This window comes from Enoplosus armatus, chromosome 11 (genome assembly GCF_043641665.1).
Source record: "Enoplosus armatus isolate fEnoArm2 chromosome 11, fEnoArm2.hap1, whole genome shotgun sequence".
NCBI classification, from domain to species: Eukaryota; Metazoa; Chordata; class Actinopteri; order Centrarchiformes; family Enoplosidae; genus Enoplosus; species Enoplosus armatus.
The window spans coordinates 18,958,611-18,975,098 of NC_092190.1; the positions used below are offsets into that span (position 1 = coordinate 18,958,611).

Consider the following 16,488-nt stretch of genomic DNA (forward strand, 5'->3'; position numbering starts at 1 on the left):
GGGAAGGACGAAATGTGAGCTTAGATAAGAGCATGCTGTTTGGATACTGTAGGGACTATGTCTTGTGTATGGATATAAGACACATCCATTTATCTGCTACATAGTAAAGGGATAAAACTGTCTCTTACTACCTTAAAAACAGACAGTAAGATGGAAAACTCATCGGGTCACATTTCAAATATTATCTGCTAAACAAGGTAAGGTAAATTCAAATACAGCTTAAAATAATTCCATGACCTCATGGCTGTGTTTTTATCTCGCAACACATTGAAACCATGATTTAAAAGCCTTTGATTAATTGAATACCTTTTCAAAAGCAAACACTACGACTTTTTGCTTTTATGTTGCATATAATCAAAACAATCATTGGTTTATAGATACATAATTACACCAAGTGTGCAACCAGCAAAGTGCCAAACCATTACACTGCTTCATATTTTGGACAGATTGGATGGCGAAAAAACACACAAACATCGTCAATTAGTAAACAGCTATAAAGAAGAGCTGGACAGAGAGCAAAGAAAAGACAGAAGACCTATTTGGCTTGTGAAGAGATGAGATGAGAGAATTAGACGAAGAGGGGGAGGAGAGAGAAAATGAAAAGAAAAAAAGAAAGGTTGGAATGAGTAAATAGAGCTGTCTGGGCTGTGCATGAACCTTTTGTCATTCAAAACCTTAAACAAACCTTGTTTGAACTTTAACCCTGTTCACTCCTGACCTTTCCAATCAGATACAGCCGTTTCCAGAGATACAATATTAGTTCAATTTCGCGTGTATTGGTTTGGTTCAACAGTTTAAAAATAATATGATAACATAATAACATATCATATGATGATATATGGAGGTGAGCACTTGGCACTGACCACTTATCATATGTAGACTTAGTCCATTTGTTATAGTGTACATCTGCCACAGGCAGAGGGGGCTTCACTTGTCTGTCCAAAGCAGCAGACACTCTCAACCAGGTGAAATATCTTTATCACACACTTTTCCAGCATCTGCTCGACTGGCCCAGCAGCATGTTCAACCTGGCAGACTGAGAAGTTTTACGTAACTCCAGTCGAGCAGAATAAGAGCGCTACAGCTGTGAACTCAATGACTTCACTTTCCGTTGAAAAACTCCTCATTTCTAGTATTGAGAGTTGGAAACTTCTACATAAATCACTGAATAGGCCACAGGATGACTTGCAGGTTGATTCTGGAGGGTGCCCTTATGACAAAGGTAATAACTCAAATTTGTATGAACGTACAGCAGAGGGGGGGGGGGCACAGGATCAAATGATGATATTTAAGGATCACAATCACAAGACAGATAGATTCTTGGTCACTGCACACCAACTCCTGGGACTAACATAAAAAAGGCTTATTAATATCTACATCTCTGAAAGCACCCACAACCAGCCAGATATTATGAAAATGATTAGACCTAAGGGCCTAAGAGATGCATTTTAATCTCTTGAAGCTCTTTAAACCAATACTAGACCAAAACATTTGTAGATTGGTTCAGAAAAGGCCACCAAGATTCAGGCTTGCTGAGTTTTCCAAATAACAATTAGGTCCCCTTTGTTTTACAGATCTCAGTCTTACCTGGCAGTGGATCTCCAGCGGTGTTGACCTGTACAAAGACAGGCTCACTCTCCAGGCTGTCCTCTACAGCGTAGATACTGATGTTGTACAACTTCCCAGGTCGAAGGTCACTCAGAGTCACAGATGTTGCTGTGTCAGGGAGAGTCAGCTCCGTGCTTTCACCTTCTACTGATGGTGTGTATACGACACGATAGCCTGCGTTGAGGAATAGGCCACACAGTTCATTGTGTGTAGGTAACCGATGAAGAGGCAGAGGTTCAAATTAGCAACAGAGCGGTGACAGATTTATGTGGTGGCTGACAATATTGTCATAGCATACCAGTGATGGGAGCCAGTGGTTTTTCCCAGCTGATCACAATGGAACTTTCGCCCACATCCTCCACTTCATGCTCTGCAGGAGCATCAGGTGCTATGGAACAAATGGGGTGTGAGAAGTGTGAGAAGGAAAACTACAACCACTGCTTTTATACTGGATCACTTGATTCGAAGTCCCTGGCACACATTCATTCAGCTGCTTGCAGGTCTGGGATTCAAAACAATATTTTAGTCTAGCAGCTGTAATGGGAAAGAATATCGGAGAAGAGAGATGGGAATATAAAATGAGAGAAAGTGTGTCTGTGTGTGTGTGTGTGTGTGTGTGTGTGTGTGTGTGTGTGTGTGTGTATGAGCCTACTAACCAGTGGTTTGTGAAGTAGTAAGAATGAGGTTGTCCTCTCCACCATCTGTAACCTCATAGACGTTAACAGTGTACTTCCTCCCAGGTAGAAGCTCATTAATGTTCACTGAGGTAGTTGTACGGGGCAGGTCTGTTGGGAAAAATATGTTGTATTAACACATTGGTTGTCATAGATCTGAATATTTTATAATAGCTAAATAACAGCCTTTTTATCTCTGACAAACTGACTGTCTTGTTGAAATGTCCATTATTTTATTATCAGGCAATCAATCAATATTTTTGCCACCACTTCAATACAAAACCTGTATTTTTCTTTGCATATGTATTCATGTGGATATCTGCATTTACCTAGCACCATGGGTTGTCCAGTTGCCTGTCCCTGCTCACTGAGCTCATACTCTACTCTGAAACCAGAAACAGTGTCGGAGGCAGAAACCCAAGAGATGACAAAGCTGCTGGAGGTAATTTCGGTCACCGACTCTGAGGTGTCGACCACAGGCGGAGGCTGGGTGGTCTCGCCTTGTGATGTAGCCACTGGAGGAGAAAGACAGAGATGGAGAATAAGAGAATTGGCTACTTGCTGCCTCTGAGATCAGAGCTGGCAACACTGCACAGGACACTCTGGAAAAACTCAGTAAGTACTTCCTGGTTCAATAAAAGTTAACCAAACTAGAACCAAACTGAATAGAAAAAAAGATTGTGATTTCATGATGTTGTAAGAACACTCCCAGACCCGTCTTTAATATCATCTTCCATATTTTGTATTTTGTAAACCAGTGCACATTTCACAGTGACGCCAAAACTTAAACAGTGATACAGCAATTAAACCAGCACTGAGTTCTGACAACTCCCTCAACTCACGTGATCCATAAGTGGTGGTGAAGTCAAAGCGCGTGACCTCTCTGCGTCCAAACCGCAACACGCTGATTAGCTGACCCTCGTAGGTGATGCCTGGCTTCAGACCAGAGATGGTGTAGGAGTTAAGATGGCCAGGGATCAACACCTCTCTCCATGGGTTTTGAGTATTTTTCTGTAAAACATGATGGCGCATGTTAGAAAAAGAAAGAGATGCGAGAGTATATCAAAGCTTAGCATGCTGCGTCAGCATCAGGTCCAGTGCAGCAAGACGAGGCACCATCTTTGTTAACTGTGATGCTCAATAAGAAAACTCACCACTTTCCATTTGAGGATGTACTGGGTGATGTGAGCAGACTGTGGAGCATTCCACTGAATTGGGTGGGAGTTGGGTTGGTTTCCAGATTCTGTTATGATCACCTGGACAGGACGGTTACCACCTGAGAGACAGAAAGGATAAAGACAGAGGGGTAAGCTGTTACACAGACCAGACCAGACCAGACCAGGAGTTTCTCTGTCTATAGTAGAGTAAAGGCAGCATCATAGTGTGATATTGTGCACAGATTTTACAGATAGGAATGTTGGAAATATCAAATATCTTAGTTAAATCTTAACTTTGCCAAACAGACACAAAATCTAACATGGCGAGATTGTGGTTCTTCTACAGTCTGAAAAATTTCAAACACTATAACATTGAGTGAGTATCAGTGTGGAGTGTGGAGCAGTATTTTCCTGAACAGAACACAGAAAGAGAGGAAAAACTAGCACATCCCTGTGAGATTCCAGCCCAGATTTCAACAGCTGGAGGGGAGAAAACTTTTACTCTACTTTTTCTACTTTTTAACCTCCTCTATTTCATCATTTTTTCTAACCTTCCCTGTTCTCTTGGACAGAGTCAGTTTGCTGCAGGAATAGTTCATTTGTAAAAGAGCAGCATTTACAGGACACTTTACAAATAGAAAGTAGAAATATAGTAGTGACCTATTGTCAAATATACCCTGAAATGTCATGGAAATGCTTGTAGGCTATGTGATAGACATGGATCGGTTTGATAAAACACTCGGCGAAGCATCACAGAAAGGAATATGACAAAGTTCTACAAACAACAAGAACCCAAGAAAAGTATGCTGAAACAATAAAAATAGTTGGAAGCAATGAAGTGTGAGAAAACCTCTCGTAAAAACAATAAGGCAAAGCTGATAACAGAAAATCATGGAATTTATTGTGCTGGAAAAGCCCTTTTCAGTCCTAGAAACGTGGGCTTTGATGCTTAACTGAGCTCCTTGAGTCTTGCTACATGCTGCCAAACAATATTTAACAGCTGCCCTACGTCTGTGCACGTCTGTTAGTGGATTCCTTGGAAAATCTTGCGGTGGTGAGTTTTGTAGCCAACAGGAGCTCCAACGTGAGTATTGTGTAATGACTACATCTGACAGCACACTGGATAAACTGCTGTTCTGTATTGCAAAACGTGGCGGTCCAGTGTATCAATTCACCAGACAACGCATGGAACATGCAAGCTGAATATTAAAGGCTTAGCAGGTTAGCAGATACAAAAGAAGAAAATGACATCAGCAGAAGCTCAAAATTGTAGTATCTTTACTGGTTTCGGAAATGAGAAAAGGGTATCAAGTTATCTTTAATGTAAACAGAAGTCATGTGGCGAGCAGACTCCTGACATAAGCTGTGCTGATAGAAACTGGTAGCTTCTATAAAGAACTGAGGTTTTCTAACCACTTTTCCAAATAGCAGACCTGTAATCAAAGTTTCTGAGCAAGTGGTTCGGTTAACCAGACGTTGCAAGCAGATACACAAACCTCAAAAACAATCTGGGACCAATTACTGCCTATTACAGACCCACAGGCCACTGGCGAGGGTAAGGGTTACAAAGAATCAGATGTGGGACGCGCATGAAAACGGATGCACACTTGCAGTGGATGTACTGCATATACACACACACACACCCTCCCAGTATTACATCTGTGTAACAACTACAAGCACAAACACATACACGCACACATCCCCCTTTACTTTGTGCACATAGACACAACATTCATTCTTGATACAGACAGATGCACAGCAAAGTGGCGATAAGGACCACAGTAAAGGGAAGTAATGCTGAGAGTCATCCTAACAATAAGAAATGCCCCGAAGATTAAATTACACCCCAGACAAGGAGAGATAAACCTAGACGGCAGAAAAGAAAACATTTTTTTTAGAAGATATTATCAATGTGGGGCTAAATCTGAGACTTGTGAAAACCTTTTAAAAAAATCCTTCACTTGGGTTTTCCATTTTTACCTTTTATGGTGTTTTACCCAGTAAGCCAACTGACTTGGAGTCTGGATTTGGTCCTTGCTGCCGTTAAATCTTAGCATGCTGTATTTTGTATGCCTAGACACACACACACACACACACACGGAGCAAGTTCACAGCTGGTTGCTATTATAGCCACTTACGGCGGAATAGTGCCCTACATTTTGTGTCCCCCGTCAACCTGCTTCACACAGAGAGCAAACAAGTAACAGTTCAACTGTTCCTTTACGTAAGACTTGTCAAACTTCTGTTACTACTAGCATAGCTTCACAGCCTCACTTGGAGCTATACTGACATATTAATGTATGCCGTGGGGGATGTGAAAATGCTTTGTTCCTCAAAATAGCAAATATATAGCACAAAAGCACTTCATACTGTGCATGTGCATCACTATTTTTTACTAAGAATTAGGGGAAAAGGGAACAACACTACATGTGGTTTTATTCAGGGATGCCTTACAAGAACACAATACAACACAAGAAACCAAGGCAAGACTTAACAGGGTCGTATCTAACCCTGGCCGATGGAAAAGTCCAGCAAGAAAAGTACCTGAGAATTTGAACAAATTGCACACTGGCTAGCACAACGTGTTCAGTTGTAATGACAAAGGGGGCAGAATGCTAACAAGTAAACAACAAAGCCTGTGAAGGAACACAGAGCTATGAAGTCAGGTGTGTGAGAAATGTGAGAAAGATTCTGTTGTAAAAAGTTGGTGCGCAGTGATGCCATCTAGCCAAGCTTGGTTTCAGGTCATCAGGAATGATCTAACAAAGTTGTGCAGTGAAGCCTGACTTTACTCTGCATTATCCTGGCTAAAGGCTTAATCTCTAAGCCATGAGGTTAACTTTTAAGTGATTGCTAAAATCCACAAAATTTAAAACTGTTATTTAACAGGCTTTTAAAGTGTGTATGTGGTAGGTGTGTGTGTGTCTGGGGGGTTGTATACACACACGTGCACTGTGGTGTTTTGTACAGCTGTGGCAACAGCACAGGGGATGTACCACATGCTAGCAAGAACAAAGGCTCAGAGGTGGGGGGTGTATCTGTAAAAGAGGAAATCACACCCCCTCCCATTTCTGTCTGTTTCACATCAAAGTCAAGGGCCTCATTTTCAAGGTGACCTAAACAAACATTCTGCTCCTGTGAACGTTTGGTCCATTCATTATCTCCTACTACACCAGATAACAACATATATTTTGATATAGTACATTGTCTGGACACGCTTTTATGGACAGTAGTCCACAGTAAATTTGGCTAATCCAGCAAATTAAATACAAATAAAGAATGAATAAATATCGATCAAGCTCCTTCAACACATTCATGCAAAACCATGAAGCAGTCTCGATTGACATACGCCCAGGTACCCCCTATATAAACACCCTGTCTAACAGTATATAAAGTACCAATACATCACTCAACCTAAATGTATATTTAAGATCTTACCAGGGTATGACTGCTGGGGCTCGCAGCTGAGCTCTCCAATGCCGTTACCATAGCAATAGCACTTGTACATGATTCCATGGATGACTTTATCCCAAGACTCTCCGATCTGATAGAAGGCTCTCGTCTCCGGCTCCTGGCACTGGTCTGAGGGCAGAGTCACATAAAACCAAGAAATACAAAAAGGGACCATCAACAGTAGTCTTGGAGCTGATACAAATGCTACTGTTGTGAATTATCACCATTTCCAACAAGCACTCAAAATTTAAAGGGTTCGTATCTCTGTTAAAGGGTGGAAGTGAAGCAACCACTTTAATATACAGAATTATCAGAATTACTAATAAGCACTTGTGTAGCTAGCGTAGGGATTAGTCTGTACAGGATGACTCTTTTCTCTTGCCCATTTCCATTCATGAACCTTCTAGACAGCTATTGAAGTCCAAGTAGATAGGAAAAAAACATAAGACACGTTTTGACCATTAAATCAAATATATTTCAACTGTTCGGTGAAACTGAAGGAACAGAGACAAAATTGTGCTGCCTGTAAGGTGTAATCCTGCAACATGGTAAACTCACCAATGGCATCACACTTCCAACGGCCACGCCCCTGTCCAAAGCAAGTGCAGTTCATCGAATAGCCTTCCTCGTGTTGTTTGGTGAAAGTTTGGTTCACCTCATAGGTCAGACCATCCACAATACACTGGTCTGCAGTAGGCGCACAAACATAAAGTGTATAAAGACATGAACGAGCAAATGCAATTTTTTTTTTTTTTAAGTACGTCTCTGCTTTTGCACATCTGCTCTTCTGAACTGGGTGTGTATGTGATGCAGGTGTAAGTAAAGCCTCATAAAGTGCAGGTGTGCTGACTCACTTTTAACCTTTTGGGCAGGTGAGTGATTATATATCACATGTGACCTTTCACCTCTTCACTCAGAGAATTCTAATATTACTGTCAAAGTATTACCACACACACACAAACAGAGGAAGAAAAGGTGATTTAGAGTTGCTGTCACGGCACATTTGTCTATGTAACCTATTCTGTCTCTCGCTGTTACACACACAGACACACACACACACACACACACACACACACACACACACACACACACACACACACACACACACACACACACACACACACACACACACACACACACACACACACACACACACACACACACACACACACACACACACACACACACACACACACACACACACACACACACACACACCTTTAAGCTGGGAGTAAGCGACACAACTCCATTCTCCTCTGCCATTGCCGACGCAGGTACATCGCATCATGTGACCCAGGATATCATGCCGTTTGTCCCACTGGTCCCCCACACGGTACATCACCCCTTCACTGGTCGTACACACTTCTTCATGGGCTAGAACACACAGGACAAAGCCAGTTACAAAAGCACATACTAATATGTCGACTTAATGCTGCTGAAATGCTCGATACACTTTTCAGAAAGGTTTTTAGGGAAAAACTGAAACAAACTCGTACACAACTTAAACACATATAAGCACATCATACACATTACTTGTTAGTAACACAAGCAGCGCATACCAGCATCAAGATAGAAACAGACACAAACACACTATAATGAATGATCCCCCATTGAGATCACTGATTCTACCCTACAATTACTAAAAAAAAGGCTGTAGAGGATACAACCACCACAGAACACCTGTGTCCATCGCAAAGAAGATTTTCCAGGACTGAAAGCCAGAAACAGCTGTCCTTGTGTGTATGAATGACTGTGTGTGTGTGTTCGCCATATGTTCTCCTGTAATTAAAAGAGTAAGTAGTTTCTATCAGGAAAGATAGGAAGTTTGTGAAGGTGGGTGGGACGGGCAGGGACCCGCATCTATGTGTGTGTGTGTGTGTGTGTGCCTGCAACTTCTCTCTATGGAGCCATGTATCCTCACTACAAGCCTGGTGTAAAAAACTTATTTCAGTAGCTTTTCTGTGAGTGTTGACCTGTTTCCAAATTAAAAAGGAAAGAATACAGCACCAGAGCTTTTTACAATGGTGGCAAAAACTAGCATTCATTGTTGAAACCTACAACCGCTGTAGGGTAGTTATACTGATAAACTGATATGCGTGCACGCCAGTGTTTAACTCTCCACAAAGGGTCGTGAGGTGGAGATAAAGATAATCTGCTGTCTTGGAGCCCAGCCCGGATTTTTCTGTGCTGGATAGAATCTGGACCAGAGTCAGACCATCTGGTTCCAAGGAGCTAAGATCCTTTGGACTTGGTTTGGTGGCTGTGCACCAAGGACATGGTACAGAATAGTCAAATACCTGGGCGGTGGTTTGTGGTAGTGGCAGCGGTCAGGCCTGCAGTTCTAGCTACTTTAGGCATTTGAATGATCAGAGCTGGTGAACTGCATGCAATCCCTATGATTTCATATTGTTCAGCAAAAATAAAATATGATGCATTTTAAATTAGAAAGGTGTGTGATAAATTGAATAAGAACGCATTTCAAGCTAATACTCCTCAAAGACTTTAGATAGAATAAAATCCAGGTTTTCTCTTAAGTGTTAACTAAATTGTTCACGTGTTACAGCATTACAGCCCAATATTATGTGCAAAACGTGTTAATTCTGTGTCATAGTACATTGTCTCTTTAATTACTGCACGGTGCTTCTCTTGTGCTTTGTATGGCTTGTGTTTAAAACGACTGGAGGCCATGTCTGGTGTGCATTCACCCCATCCTTTCCAGTTGTTTAAATCAGTCTGTTCAGTCCTGAGTTTAAAAGAGGGACTGATATATAAGTCATTATGGTCATGTGGCTCTAACAATGGAAATGGTGCAGTCTGCATAATGGAGGTGTGCCCTGGATGTGGGCTCACAGCTGGAGACCATCCCAAGAACACATGGCACCAGACAGCAGATTAGCCTATCCAGCAATCTTTCCAGAGGACTGCCACAGGTGGAGGAGAAGGGCCTCCAGACTATTACGGTTCTTTAAACACCACCATTAACATCTCAAGTACCATGTTTGTTTTGACAATCCCTGTGAAGTCATTAATGTCCATATCAAAGACACCCTGCTGCTTTGACTGCTGGACTGAGTTTAACACAGACAACCTGCTCCGACACTGGCTAAAGGGCATGAACGCTGTGTTTTTTCCTCTTTAAATCTTGACAGGGTGTTTTTAACGACAGGGTGTCGGCCCATAGGTGGGTCCCAGGACTGAAGGAGGCATATAAAGGAACTCTGAAGAAAATTATAGCTTAAAACAACAACTAAAAATTAGCACAATCTGTTATCCCATTACTTGCTATGCGCTTGTTAAGTTCATCATAAAAAAAGCACAAGGTTTACTATCCTATAGGATGTCTACATGTGCATGCGTCAACTGCACGCACTCACATTTGTAGTGACCACTCAGCTGTTTGTATTAACTGACTTTGGCATCTACTACAAACTTTGACTTACTGCCTAACCACCGAATTTATATAAAACCAGACATAATTGTGTGATTTACAAATTAGACTATTGAGCTTATTTTGACATCAACACACATTAGCTCTAATATCTAAAGAAGCGTTCTAGATATTCATAGTTTGCACTGTACTTGTTTAATGGCATGTTGGTATCATCATTACCAATTCATTAGTCCTCCACAGACATTAGTGCAGTGTCAATGACCCCCTAGTGTTTAACTGGCTTCAGCCTCTTTTGTCACCCACGGAGAACTAATTGACACCTACACAACACAACAACACATTTCTTACAAGGCAACAGTGACCTCAATGTGAATTTGGCTATGGTATAAATAAAAAAAGGTGTAAGACCTGTAAATTAGATAGTGTCTGTGCCATCAGCTCCGACTGCTTTTTAACATCACTCTGATAATTGCTTTATGTAAATTAAACAAGGTTACCCATCAAATCTTTTCATCGTCAAAGAATGTGCTTAATACAAAGGCCATGTTAACTCTTTGATTCAGACTGGGCGGAGATACATTTTACTCAAGACAGGGAGGGACACTGCAATTAGCCATGCTAATCACATTCACTCCCATAGGTAGCACACTGCTGCCAGGCTGTCCACAGTCATGCCGATACATTTAAAAAACATTTTTTTCCCCTTTATTTTGACCATCGAGCCACATTAAGTTGGCATCTGTAACCTCTGAAAATGTGTTGTTTTGTTAAGACTAAAGTAAATAGATCTTAAAACATCTGTCTAATGTTGTAGTTTTATTACATGATCTCAGGAGTCTCATTGCCCAGAAACTTTACTGTTTACTAAAATAGACACACAAACAGACTTACCAGCCATGGGACAGAAGCCAAAACGCTGTTCTGCATCATAGTCTGTTGTGGTGCCACACCACTTCATGCCATCTCTACGTCCCTCTGCAGTACAGTCAGTGTAGTTTCGGCCATTGTAGAGGAAGGGGAACTGGCACAGAGCACCGTTAGAATTACCGCCTCGTGTTGTCACCATTACTGTTAAAAGAAAGAAAATATCACTCTGACTTATCAAAATCCAAACCCCAATACAGATCCTGTTTTAATGGTATATGTACATAATAATAATAATAATAATTAAACAAGATTAATTGGTACCAAGCATAATCACAAACTTCAGATGTGGTACAGTTGCTTCTGGCTGCCATGGTTTTGTTTTAAACTAGTCAGTCAGACTAGTCAGTAAACACAGCTAGCTTTTTATAGAGATAATAACTAATTTATCTTACATTACATTAACTACAGCTCAGTTAATTTTAAAGCACTCTTCCAAATCAAGATTTTAATATAAAAACAATTGTTCATCACTTCTCAACGCCTACACAATTTCCGCCTTTGTAATAGTCAACACATCCGCTCACCATTCTTCTCTGTACAGAAAGAATATTTCTCGTCCGTCTCAAAGTCAGAGGAGGTGGAACACCAGAGCTGTCCATCACTGCGTCCATCAGAGGTACAAGAGTGGTAGGTCTTCCCCTTGTAGACAAAGGGGAACACACAGGGCTGACCTCCAGAGTTGCCACTGTACACTGGAGCTGGTCCATCTGTGGGAAGACAGTTAATACTAGTTGCATTCACGTGTTGGGTTGTGTGCTCATTGCTCCTCAGCCTAATCATATAGCTCCACAGGTGAACAAAATTATTATAAATCAAGGCCACTATTGTAAATGTGCATGAAATTGTAAAGACAAAAGAACATCTCTTACCCCACTGTTCACAGCTGACTCCATTGCCAAGACAGGTACAGATCATCTGTTTGGTTCCCTGGTTCTTAATCCAGCGCTGGCCGATGAAGTACGTCAGCCCTGTATCTGTCCGACAGGGTCCCTCCTGGGGAAGCTCAGACACAGTGGCAGGCTGGTAGACTGCAGGCTGGATGTTGGTGATCACACGAGAGCCAGTGCCTGAAATGTATCATTGGATTGATGAAAACCTCCCAAATGAAAAATGATGATGTAGCTAAAACAACACAGAGTTGAATTAAACTTCAATTAACACACAAGAATGAACATCTCTGAACAACTGTCACAGCTCTGTGCATGACTACAGCTGAAACAACATGTAGTTACACTGTGTGTTATCCTACACTATAAAGTTTGGCTTTCATTGGGACTGCAGGAGGACTGCACCGGGTCATCAATGATTGTGTCCCATTTACAAAAAAAGAAGCACTCCACTTGAGTTTTTTTTACTGTCCCTGTGTCACGATGAGCATGTGTTTCTGTCTCACACCCAATAATCACTTCAGACCACTTCAAGCACATTTCTCCCACTAACTTCCCCATGTTTCATTTCTCCCTCTTCATTCACTGTCTGTCTTTCACATGAGGTCATGATCATGAGTTACAAGACATGTCTTTCTCACTTCAGCACTTGGGACACTTGGCACTTCTTATCTCTCCCTCCTCACAGCATCTGTCTCTGGTATATATTCTTCTCTCCACACCGAGAGAGAGAAGGGGGGGGGGGGGGGGTTATCATTTCTCACCCAGGCCAGTGGTGTGAAGTGAAGCATGTCGCTCACACTTCCACTCCCCTCGGCCGTTCCCTGTGCACAGACACTGCAGTGGGTGGCCTTGGGTGTCTGTCTTGGTCCAGGTATCTCCAATACGGTAGGAGGTCAGAGTATCCTGGTCGTTACAACGATCTAGGAAAGAAGGGAAGGAGAGGAATTATTAGAAATAGACAGAAACTGCGAGACAACAACAACAACGTCGCCCTTTTGGTACAAACTTTTAGGTGGGAACAATAGTAAAACATTTGCGTTACTGTACTGAGTGCATGAGTAAAAGTCTGCAGTGACTCTGTGGGGAATGATTCCACCTGGCCACCAGCTGTTTCCATGTTTGTGCTTTGCGACTCTGTTGATAACTTGCTGAACACATGCATGATGACAATTTAGTGATGACCTCCAGTACAAAAGTGTCCAAGGCCACCGTGAAGTCTTGCATACAACAACAACCCAACAGGGAATAACATTCATTTTCATCCGTTACATCAGCCAGCATCATTAAGGATGCAAGTAATGGCACTAATTGGAAACACGACTGGTAAACATTTCCTCCACAGCATGTTCAAATCCAGCTCTAACAAATCACAAGCTACACTTGACTTTAGTTCTTTAGAGAATATCTGTGTGGCAGACGATGAGGATTAAGCTGATTTGTGTGTTGACACATGTGACTTGTTCAAAAACAGCAGTGTTTCAGCAAGAATTAATCTAATTTTCTGCTTGTGCTTAAGATCCAGTCTGTTTTTGAACAAGTAGAGTTATATTTGTGCAGAAAAAAATGAATTGTCTGGAAGATAGTCAAAGTGATGCTGCTCTGTATAGACACAGACAAGTTTAATGGGAAAAAAGGAAATATAGAAAAATTGGGGAGGTGAAAGCTTGACACACAGAAAGAAATAAAGGGTTTCTTACTTCTGGAGGTGCATGTGATGCGTCCACTTCCCTCTCCCAGACAGGTGCAGTCCACCACCATCCACCCCTGGTACGGCTTCTCCCATGTCTCCCCAACAACATAGGATGCTCCCGCCGTGTTGTCATAGCAACGCTCGGCTGCAGGAAACAGACACTCATGAACTACTTCTTCACTTAAAAATTTAAACCTTATGTACACAACACTCAGAAAACACATTTCTGGCAAACTTACAAGCAATTCAGCCAGTTCAAATACAGTCATCTGTTAGTCAGTGGCTGTCTGAATGACTCACCGACAGGTTTGCAGGTCCACTCTCCCTTGCCGTTACCCAGGCAGACACACTCCAACATGTAGCCTCCTGTTTCATGGGGTCTCCTCCAGGTGTCACCTATCTTATATGAAGCCCCGCCCTCATGACAGCGATCTGGGGAGACAGAAGGAAAAAGATTTTAGAGAGAGATTAACATGCATGTGTTTGTTCACACAGAAAGAAAGCAAAGGAAAAGTAACAGAGAAACACAAACACATGGCACACACAGGCACTTCTCCCATTATCTAAACACCAAGCTAACTGCCAACAGCTGCACAGCTCCAGTTGCTAATCAGCTGTGGGGAATATGGAGATTAACCAGTTTACTGGCATCAGTCTGGGAAAACAGGATTCAGAAACACATGAGCTGGGATGTGTGGTCTGGGGTTGGAACAGTTAATGGCAGCAGGGCAGCTCCTTGTAGAGGAGGCACACATAACAAAACACAAACAAAAACACAGACTTACTGGCAATGGTGCAGCTGATCTTGCCCCTCCCAGACCCGATACAGGTACAGTCCCAGATCATGTTGTCCTTGGGTCTCTCATAGGTTTCTCCCACAGTGTAGTACTGCTGGTTGATCTTATCGTAGCACCTTTCCTCTGCTACAGGGAGAAAACAACGGAAAAGAAGTGTGTTTTATTAAAAAGGAGCAGGGAAATGAAGATGGACTGATGGGAAATTATGCAAAACATGTGCTTTGTGGAGACAGTTAAAAAAAAAAAATGAAATACACAAACTAACCTTCAGGTTTGCTTTTACACTTGATGCCAGCAACTCCATGGCAGGTACACACCAGAGTGCTGCCCAAATACTGCCGTTCCCACTGGTCGTTAATGCCATAGACCTGACCATTCTCTATACAACCATCTGACAGGGGAGAAAAAGAGGACAGGAAAAGATGATGAGACTTTGGTACAAACTAGAATCAGGCAGCAGGTGGTCAAATACAAAGCCCCCCCCTCTTGCTGCTACACCAAAACACATACAGTATAGGGAAAATGTGAGGGAGAAAAAAAAACACACACCCTACCCGAACACACCCATAATCACTGTACCTTACCATGTCCCTTTTTTCAAAGTGGAAAGATAAATGCAGCCACTGGAAAATAGTCCAGCCCTGACCATAACGTCAAAACACATAGACCAGTATTAAAAAGACAAAAGCTTTTTTTTACACCAAAATAAACAAACTTTGGAATAAACAGTCTATTGTGGGACAAGACTTCACCCTGGTCTGTGAAATTGACCCTGGATGTGTTAACTTGACTTCAAAAAGGCCCCCAGGGCTGAGTAATAAATCAGCTGCACAGAGTGGAGAGAATATTATGCTCTCTCTCTCTCTCTCCCCCACCAGGCATGTTCTTTGTTCACATCTCCTGACTTCACAAACCAGGGACATCCCTTTTTTTTTCACCAACTTTAAAATTGAAGCCAAGTGTTTTTATTTTATTTATTTTTAACTCTCAGAAGCTTTGATCCTTAGCCTTCACGCACAGATGAAGTTAAGAAGATCAGAAAAGTTGGTGGGGGTTGAGGTTAATCCAGTGACTCCAAAATCAGAGATGAGCAGTCGATTATAAATGTTGTGGCGTTGATCAACCCAATGCAAAAGATATAACGTCTTGCAAAGACGCTCAAACACATTCACGTTACGCCAGATGGACTTCAGGGACGCGATCTGAAAAGATGTGTCCTGTTAGACATGACTATGTACATTGTTTTCTATCTCAACAACTAAAAATGTCAAACACATGATCGAAATTAACTCAATTCATTCCTCAGACTCTCTGAAGTCCCCTAAGTGACCTCTGGTGGCCCCCGGACCCAGACTAGGGAACCATTTCTTACTACAAGAAATCAGTGTATGATAACTTACCCTGAGAGACTGAGGAGCCGTGATGCTGCTGCGCTTGTCGCCGACCCCTGCGCGTCCCTGGGGGCAGGCAGTTCACCGCGCTCCCGATGCAGAGCGCAACAAGCACCCTGGCTATGGTGCTGCCGGACATCTTACTGTCTAATGCGAGCCGCCCGGTTACAGCAGAACGGGGTTTTACAGGTGCTCCTCGTGCAAAGTTAATTTCACTCAGGGACGGAGAGAAGTCGGTTCCAGTGCAACTCTTCTTTTGTGCCGCGCTGCAACCTCCCGTTCAGTCCGCTCCTCTCCGGTCTGCGGCCCCAGTGTGCAGGTTACCAGTCCGGGGGAGTGATTTATCTGGGCATGGCTTACTTTCAGCCAGAGGAGGGAGGTCCAACAAAGAGACTGACGACCCACGCAGCACGTACAAGTGAGGCGGACAAAGTTTTTTTTTTTTTTTTTGCAGAATAAAGATGTTTACGCAAATTTCCAGGTCATAAAGTCCGCTTCTTACGGTTTCTT

The 16,488-nt window shown here is 42.4% G+C and overlaps 1 protein-coding gene across 2 annotated transcripts in view; it reads right to left on the bottom strand.

Annotated features, from left to right (window-relative positions):
• LOC139292900 (fibronectin-like) overlaps positions 1–16,271 on the bottom strand; it is a 31,377-nt gene extending 15,106 nt beyond the window's left edge. The window contains exons 1-18 of one of the 2 annotated variants that reach the window (XM_070915300.1): positions 15,988–16,271; positions 14,853–14,978; positions 14,576–14,713; positions 14,091–14,222; positions 13,798–13,935; positions 12,862–13,020; positions 12,080–12,277; positions 11,735–11,917; positions 11,175–11,351; positions 8,111–8,266; positions 7,451–7,579; positions 6,878–7,021; positions 3,437–3,558; positions 3,125–3,293; positions 2,612–2,797; positions 2,265–2,393; positions 1,907–1,996; positions 1,588–1,782 (exon numbers count right to left, since the gene is read on the bottom strand). In XM_070915300.1, the coding sequence (XP_070771401.1) occupies positions 1,588–1,782; positions 1,907–1,996; positions 2,265–2,393; positions 2,612–2,797; positions 3,125–3,293; positions 3,437–3,558; positions 6,878–7,021; positions 7,451–7,579; positions 8,111–8,266; positions 11,175–11,351; positions 11,735–11,917; positions 12,080–12,277; positions 12,862–13,020; positions 13,798–13,935; positions 14,091–14,222; positions 14,576–14,713; positions 14,853–14,978; positions 15,988–16,117 (2,701 nt within the window). In that variant the 5' untranslated portion in view covers positions 16,118–16,271. Of the gene's footprint in view, positions 1–1,587; positions 1,783–1,906; positions 1,997–2,264; positions 2,394–2,611; positions 2,798–3,124; positions 3,294–3,436; positions 3,559–6,877; positions 7,022–7,450; positions 7,580–8,110; positions 8,267–11,174; positions 11,352–11,734; positions 11,918–12,070; positions 12,278–12,861; positions 13,021–13,797; positions 13,936–14,090; positions 14,223–14,575; positions 14,714–14,852; positions 14,979–15,987 lie in introns of both variants that reach the window. The other variant, XM_070915301.1, reaches the window with a different exon arrangement.
• Between the last annotated feature and the right edge of the window lie 217 nt (positions 16,272–16,488).